At 52.7% G+C, this 7,882-nt stretch overlaps 1 protein-coding gene across 1 annotated transcript in view; it reads left to right on the top strand.

Moving 5' to 3' along the window:
* Positions 1-569: 569 nt before the first annotated feature.
* SCNN1B (sodium channel epithelial 1 beta subunit) overlaps positions 570-7,882 on the top strand; it is a 20,217-nt gene continuing 12,904 nt past the window's right edge. The window contains exons 1-3 of the mRNA XM_019512799.1: positions 570-908; positions 2,305-2,623; positions 3,382-3,572. Of these exons, the coding sequence (XP_019368344.1) occupies positions 580-908; positions 2,305-2,623; positions 3,382-3,572 (839 nt within the window). The 5' untranslated portion in view covers positions 570-579. The remainder of the gene's footprint in view (positions 909-2,304; positions 2,624-3,381; positions 3,573-7,882) is intronic.

Genomic DNA, 7,882 nt, shown 5'->3' with positions numbered 1-7,882 from the left:
AAAAGGTGAAATGTAGAGTCTAGACACACGTACAATTCTGCTGTTTTAAAGGGGCTTGGGAGACTTGTAGGTAGGCCTGTGGGTCAGCTGAGCTGTTGCAATTGCTCTGTGTGTCTGTTCCCAGTAAGCGAAGCTAAACCATGATAATCTAATCCTGTTTCAGTCGGGGGCTGAGGGGGACAGCTTGGTTTGACTTCCGTTGATCATGGGCTAGGAACGGACAGATAAACACTTACAGCTGATTCAGTTCACCAATTGTCAACTGCCTTTCCTCCAAATGGTACAATTTGTCCATACCTGCAATTTTCCTGAGCCATAAAGCCTTTCAAATGTGAGGCTTAATCCTTCTTCTCCTCCGCAGTGTAATTCTGTTGTAGCCAATGGAGCATCTCCTTTGCAGAGGGATTTAGAGATGAGAGAGGAAAATCTGATTCTCAGTGTCCTAAAAGCATTGTGAAACTGCAGATCCTATCAACATGCCATTGTCCCAGATACATTTTTATTTTCACAGAGAGTATTTGAGAGAATCTAAACCCCTTCTGGTCACAATTGGTTTGTTCTGACTTCTTTTTTTTTTCTATGTTTACAGACAGTAAAATGAACCTGAAGAGGTATTTCATTAGAGCGCTGCATCGCCTCCAGAAGGGCCCTGGATACACGTACAAAGAACTATTGGTCTGGTACTGCGATAACACCAACACGCATGGGCCTAAACGCATCATCCGAGAGGGGCCAAAAAAGAAATTCATCTGGTTTTTCCTGACTCTCCTCTTTGCGTCGCTAGTCTTCTGGCAGTGGGGGATCCTCATAAACACATATCTCTCCTATAACGTCACCTCATCTCTCTCCATCGGATTTAAGACCATGAAGTTCCCGGCTGTCACGGTGTGCAATGCCAACCCCTTCAAGTGAGTCTCCCTGATGCACCAAACTCTCCTGCATTAGCCGTTATGCTGACTTGCTACGTGGTGCTCCCAGTGAAGGCTGCCACGGATCAGTGATGCTCTGCCCTGTGGGGCTCCAGAGCTGCTTGAGAAGTCAGTGCTAGCTAGGGACCCGCGGCCAGTCCTTGCCAACTGTACCCCATTCAGAAAGAATGAACCTGCAGCAACCTAGCTCACATCTGTACAGTGCACGCTGCATCATTCACGAGTGCAGGAGCGAAAAAAGCTTTGAGAAACCCCTTCCTTATTCTCGCTGTGAACGCTGCCGTGGTCGTTCAGGACAGACTCTGCAAGCTGCCATTTGCTCTTAGTTACCTCACTGCCAGTCTCACAGTGGGGGCATCTACACATGCACTTCCCTGCGGAGTTGCCTAATTAGCTGCGCAGTAAAGCGTCACTGTCTACAGGAGCACCAGTATTAGGGTGCAGTAGATTAATTAACTCTGCTGTAAGTTAGTTGGGAATAGCACCATCTTATGGCAGAGTAACAAACTCTGCTGAAAGGCATGTGTAAACGGTGACGGGCTGGCGCAGACACAAGGGTACTAAAGCGTGGGGGCTGCCTGCCACCCAGGCCTGCACTTTAGCACCTTCATGCCCCAGCCAGCCCCTCCACCGCCACCCGCAGCCCAGGGCCGACCCCCCAAGCCCCCTTCCATCCCGGGGCTGCTCCACCGTGGCTCTAACTGCTTGGTCCTTGGTGCACGTGAAGATGCTGCACCCAGGAGTTTATGTCTCACTAACTGCACATGTAGATGCAGCCAGTAACTCTGGTGAAGCTAGGCAGCAACAATAGTGATTTCACTGGCACCGTTTTACATTCCCATAGTGTGACCCAAAGCATGAAGGAGACACAGAGAGAGCCAGTTGGCTTTGCGGGTGTCTTTTATTTCCAGATCAGATCCCTGTAGAAGTTAGCTGTAGCCCACGAAAGCTTGTGTTCGCTCTCTTTACTTTAGTTAGTCTATACGGTGCAAATCTACCCTGCCTTCTGATTGATTTCAGACTAACCTGGCAAACTTCATCCAGTCAGCTGGCTGCCAAACCAGGCACAAAAGAACGGCTCAAAAGATCACGTAGTGTTGTTGATATTCATGCCATATAAACCACAGCAAATTACCATAATCAGGACAACCGGGTTTGTCTCCTGCCTGATGTTACATCTGGTTTTTGCACCAGTGTCTGGCAGCCAGAAGGCACATTTTAGCACAGATCACACTTTGCTCATTGTTCAGTAACTCCCTGACACAAACCAAGCTCTGCCTTCCCTGCACAGAGCCGGTCCGAGGGCTTGGAGGACTCTCTGCTCCCTGCGGCTGCCACCCGTGTGGCACCTGCTAACGGCTCTTTCGTCCTTCAGGTACTCAAAGGTGAAGCATCTGTTGAAAGAGATGGACAAGCTGATTGATGCGGCCCTGGAAAGGATCCTCCAGTGTGGACAACAGGACCCGTTTTCCCCCCTGGCAGTGAACAGCAGCGAGAACGGCTCGCAGGTGCTGGACCTGCAGCTGTGGAACCAGCTCCCCTTGGTTCTGATTGACGAGAGCCACCCCGACCAGCCCATCATCGACATCTTCACGACCAACCGGACCGGCGCCGGGACCCAGCACAACAGCTCCTCTCCCAGCGCATCCAACAGCACGGCAGAAGCCAAGAAGTACAAGGTGGCCATGAAGCTGGTAAGGGGAGCTTCTGAGAGTTACTTCCATGCACAGTGGGATACACAGGGCCTGAGTTGCACTTTGCAGCTCTCGATGGGAACCAGGCCAGGCACCAAGCCCAGCACAGGGGCTCACGGTGATGCGCCCTGCATGGGGGTTGCATATGGGGCCCTGGGCAGGGCTGCACTTTTGGCAGAGCCAAAAGTCTCTCTAATGCAGAGGCCAGTGCAGGTGGGAGATTCACCGTCCTGAGGATTTTCTAGCCACAGCACCCTGTGGAGGTAGCGCAGAGGCCAAGGCTGCACCTACAGCCCCAAGGCTGCCCGCGCAGCTATCATGTGGTGCCCAGCAGCCGTGCCTGAGGGCGATGCAGTAGATGGCCTTTGCTTCTCGGCCAGCCTGGTTTCTCCTATGAAGAACCAGTGATATCCAGTGCACCCTAAAGAAACTCCTGGGGGGCTCCTGGCTTGGCCAGATCTTGGGGGCTGGCTTTACAAACCACCCTGTGGGATCGGTGAGGGGGTGGTGTCCCCTACAGCCCTCCTACAAGGTGAGCAAGGCCTTCTGCACCCACTCCAGATTTCCATAGGGTGCTTCAGGACCCCTGCAGAGAGTGGGGAGTTCTCTAACTGGGTCTCTGGGAGCATCCAGCTATCCGTGCAGCTCCCATCTGCTCTGGTTCCTATTCAGTTCCTCAGGAATAAGCAGGCGGGTTGGCACCAGGCTGGAGGAGAGGAGAGAAGTGGCCAGCAGAGCTTGGACTTGTGTGTGTTCAGTGCAGGGAGAAGGGCACCAGCTGTGTCTACAAGAACTTCACCAGTGCGGCCCAGGCAGTGATGGAGTGGTACGTGCTGCAGTCCACCAGCATCTTCGCAAAAGTCCCCCTGGAACAAAGAAAACAGATGGGCTACCAGGCCGAGGACATGATCCTGGCCTGTCTGTACGGGGCAGAACCCTGCAACCACAAGTATGTGCAACCCACTGATCTTCTCACTGTGCTCTGCCAGTTGGGGTGTGAGGGGGGTGCAAACATTTCCTGGGGTCCATTGGCTCGAGCAATGACAGTGCTCCCTGGTGAACGCTGGAGAGCCTTTTCCACGGAGCTCTTGGGTTTGATGCTGGCTGGAACGGGCATGCAGGGGCAGAGCAGAAGATATTCCTGGTGAGGCTGGGATGCCCTGCAGCCGGTGGTGTGACTGCAGCATGGGCAGGCATGCCTGCGCTGGCTTTTCTCTGGCTAGCTCTGGCAGGACAGCAGGGAAGCCATGGCAGCAGGGATCCCAGCATCGGCTAGCTGCCGGAGCAAGTTCCCCAGTCCCAGGCTGGGCTTTGTACGGCCTCCGATTCACTTCATGCCACGAGGGCACGTGCTGGGCTCACACTGCCCGCCTGTGCTGCAGAAGGGACACATTGATCTTTGTATGACCTGACCGTGTTTGCTGGTACCTGCTCACAGTCCAGGTTTCACGTGCTGCAGAAGTCCCTGCCGGCAAAATTCCAGGAGGACTCAGATTTTAATTCATTGCAATTAGCGCCCAGTTAGTAATCAGCTAGGAAAGTCTGAAGACCTTCTCTCTTTAATCATGAGCAGGGGCGGGTGCCTGGTTCTGGAAGGGAGGTACTCACTGTGAACTCTACGTTATTCCTCAGAAACGATGCTAAGCAGCAAATTATTCATGAGTCAGGTCAGGCATTTCACAGCACCGATGGCAGAGCTGGCTTTAGGGCAGCAGGTATCAGACCGAAGCCAAGCTGCCCACAGAGCCAGTGGGAATGAAGCGTGCTTTGCACCCGATGCCATTGTGTGCTTTCTTTCTTTTATTTGCACCTGTTGAGTAACTGAGACCATCTCTGGGACTGCAGATCTGCACCCTGCAGCTCCTGCCAGCGGAGAAGTCTGAGTGGCCTGGTGCTGCCACCAGCACAGAGACTTAATCGCTTCTTTCAGAGGGTTTTAATTTGAGAAGTCACCTGTTATGTAATGCAGGTTTGCCTGCGCACGAAGCAGAGGCTGCACCTGATTGCTGGTTACGTCCATCAGCACCGGGCTCCTGACATAGGCCCCGAGCAGATCTGCCCACATGGTTCTGGTATCAGTGACACCGCAGGTGCGGTGTGAGAGCCCTTCATCTGCAGGACATTTGGAAACCAAGTGGAAGATCAGCATATGCTTTCAAATCAAGTTAAGGAGTGGCCCATTCCTATGAAAGGCTGTATTTTCTCTGTGGTTTTGGAGTGGAACCTGGATTAAAATGAAGGGATTCACATACCAACAGAGGGGAGACTGTGCCCCAAAGCATGCAAAGGGAGTATCAGTATATACTCTACTTTCCTTTGGAAGAGCATATGCTGATTTATACTCTACCAAAGTATATATCAGCATGTATATACTGCAGATATCACAGCAAACAGGGCTGGCAGGGCTCTCAGGAGGTCACACCTAGTCCAGCCCCTGCTCAAGGCAAGTTCAACCCCATCTAAAGCATCCTGAGCAAGTCTTTGTCCAGCCTGTACTTCCAAACTTACAGGGAGAGGGATTCCACACTTCCTTAGAGCTGAACCAGCCTCAGAGCTCAATATTAAGATCAGCTTTCTAACTTGAATTGCAATTAGGGAGATTTAAGCCCATTATTTCCTGTTCTTTCCTCTGTGAATACAGGGAGCAGATGCTTGTCATTCTCTGCATACTCATCTTTCATGTATTTAAAGACAATTTTCAATTCCCTACCCCTACCCCCGCCACCTTCTCCACACTAAATAATCCGAGTTCCTCCAACCTTTCCCTGTAAATCATATTTTCTAGCCCTCAGATCATCCATTGCTCCCTTTGGACTGTGTCCAGTTCATTCACATCTTTCTTGAAGAGCGGTGCCCAAAACTGGACACATGGCTCTGGGTGAGGTGTCACCAGTGCTGAAGAGAGTGGGAGAATCACTTTCCATGACTTGCATGAGACACCCCTGCTAATACATCCCAATGTGCCATTGGCCTTTTGGCAACAATACTACACAGCTGGCCACAATAGCCCAGTCCACAATAGCCCCCAGGTGTTTTCTGCAGTCCTAGCCTGGCTAGCTGTTCCCCACTCTGTACCTGCACGCGTCATTGCTCCCTGCTCAGTGTGGCCCTTTGCACCTAGGACAAGCAGTAGACCCATGTACAGTGCCCTGCTCACCCCGGTAACTGTTCATGCAGTCTAGACACCCCTGCTGCTGACTGGTGTCAGGCTTTCATAGTTTCATAGTTTCTAGGGTCAGAAGGGACCTGAGTAGATCATCTAGTCCGACCCCCTGCCATTTAATAGCAGCCTTCGACTCCCCGCAGGGGGGCTGCAAAGAGGATGGAGCTGCACTGGTCTCAGTGGGGGCAGATGACAGGACAAGGAGCAATGGGCTCAGGCTGCAGCAAGGGAAGTTGAGGTTGGATATTAGGAAACATTCTCTCATGAGGAGGGTTGTAAAGCACTGGAACAGGTGGAGGAGTCTCCATCCTTGGAGGTTTTGAAGCCCCGCGTAGACAAAGCCTTGGCTGGGGTGATGTAGTTGGGGCTGGTCCTGCTTGGAGCAGGGGGTTGGACTGGATGTGACCCCCTGAGCTCCCTTCCACCCTGAATTTTTTGTGATTCTATAACTGGGTGTCAAGACTGGGTACTGACTCCTCGTGACCTTGGATGAGTTACTAAGGCCACAGTTACAAGAAAGAGCTCAGCATCCTCACAGCAAGCCGGCCCCTGGGAATCTGCCAGCAAGCCAGCAATAATTCTCTCGCTCCAACCTGCTGTTTGGCAATTACAAGCCCCTGGTTGCACATCTTTTCTTACCACGGGTTCCTGGAAAATGCACTTTTCCCACCTCACTTCTGCAAGCCGCGGACCTTTGTTTGCAGTTCTGGGAATGAGCTACAACCCCAGCCTGGGCTGTGATGCACTGCCGCACGGTGTTTGTACAGAACTTAACTGAGCTCTCCCCGAACAAACAGCTGGGACTTTATCCAAACACAGCTAATCCCTTCTCGCAAGCCAGGGCAGACACTTACAGCATTTGGGTCTGCACACCTCTGCCCGCTGCAGCACTGAACTGGAAAGCACAGGCGGGCTCCCTTCCAGCTCGGCCTCTGAGCTAGAGGCTCTGCCCTGCACAGGGCAGCAAGAGGGGTAGGAGCTGCAGGGAGCCTCCCCCTTCTTCCTGCCCCAGCTGGGCGCACACAGGCCTCGTGCTCCCTTGACTCAATTTGGGCTCGTGCATGTGGGGGTTCACGAGAGCTGCACTCCTGGAGGCCCTGGCTCTGCAGGACATGGGTTGACTCCCAGAGCTCCTCTGGGACAGCCCAGCAGGACTGTTTCAAACCAGCCCCGAGTCCCCACATGCCCTGTACAGTTTGCAACATCCCCAGAGGGAACCCTGGCCTCTTAGTTCTCGGTTTAAATGTGGGCATCCTCTATGGAGTGCCCCCTGCCTCCCTGCACCGCATGATTTCATTGTTGCTAGAAGGCTTACACGGGACTGCCGTCAGTGCCCTCATTAGGCCATTCCTGGGGTCAGGCAGCACCAGTGGCTGGTCCTGTGAGCAAGGATCAGCTATATTGCAAGAGCTCCAGCCAACCACCCTCCATCCACTGCTTGCATGGGAACGATCCAGCCATCACAAAATGAGCCAGGAGCACAGGTCAGCCCTCCCAGCCATGAATCAGGCATACTGTGGAAACCCTCCCTTCATGGTGCCTTAAACCCCACGCTCCAAATTCAGGGTTGTCCTTAAATGATGTCATATGAATGATGCAATGCGAGTGTCTTTGGGCACCTGTAGGTGAAGAGCATGGAAGGAAGGCACATGCCAGGGACTGTTGCTAGCACACACCTTCCCAGGGTCCGTGTCCTGTCCAAAGCACATTGCTCCTTTGCCAGCCAGCATCCTGCCATTGGGCTGGGGCAGGGGATTCAGCCTGGGACTCTGGAGTCTGTCTCGCTGCAAGGTTTAAAAGGAGAAAGGTAATATTAGTGTTTGCCAAAGGAATGAATTGCAAGACTCCACCGAATTTCCGTTGCTGCCATTTTCCAACAGCACAGTTTCATAGTGTCATAGTTAGTAGGGTCGGAAGGGATCTGAGCAGATCATCAAGCCGTGGCAGGAAAGGGTACTGGGGTCAAACGATCCCAGCAAGGTGTACATCTAACCTCCTCTTAAAGCCCCCCAGGGTAGGAGCCTGCACCACTTCTCTTGGAAGTTGGTCCCAGATCCTAGCCGCCCTGACTGTGAAGTCGCACCTCCTGATGTCTA

The sequence above is a fragment of the Gavialis gangeticus genome, unplaced genomic scaffold (genome assembly GCF_001723915.1).
Source record: "Gavialis gangeticus isolate Ggan-Ray unplaced genomic scaffold, GavGan_comp1, whole genome shotgun sequence".
In the NCBI taxonomy this organism is placed as follows: Eukaryota; Metazoa; Chordata; order Crocodylia; family Gavialidae; genus Gavialis; species Gavialis gangeticus.
This window is presented reverse-complemented; position numbering and strand designations above follow the sequence as displayed.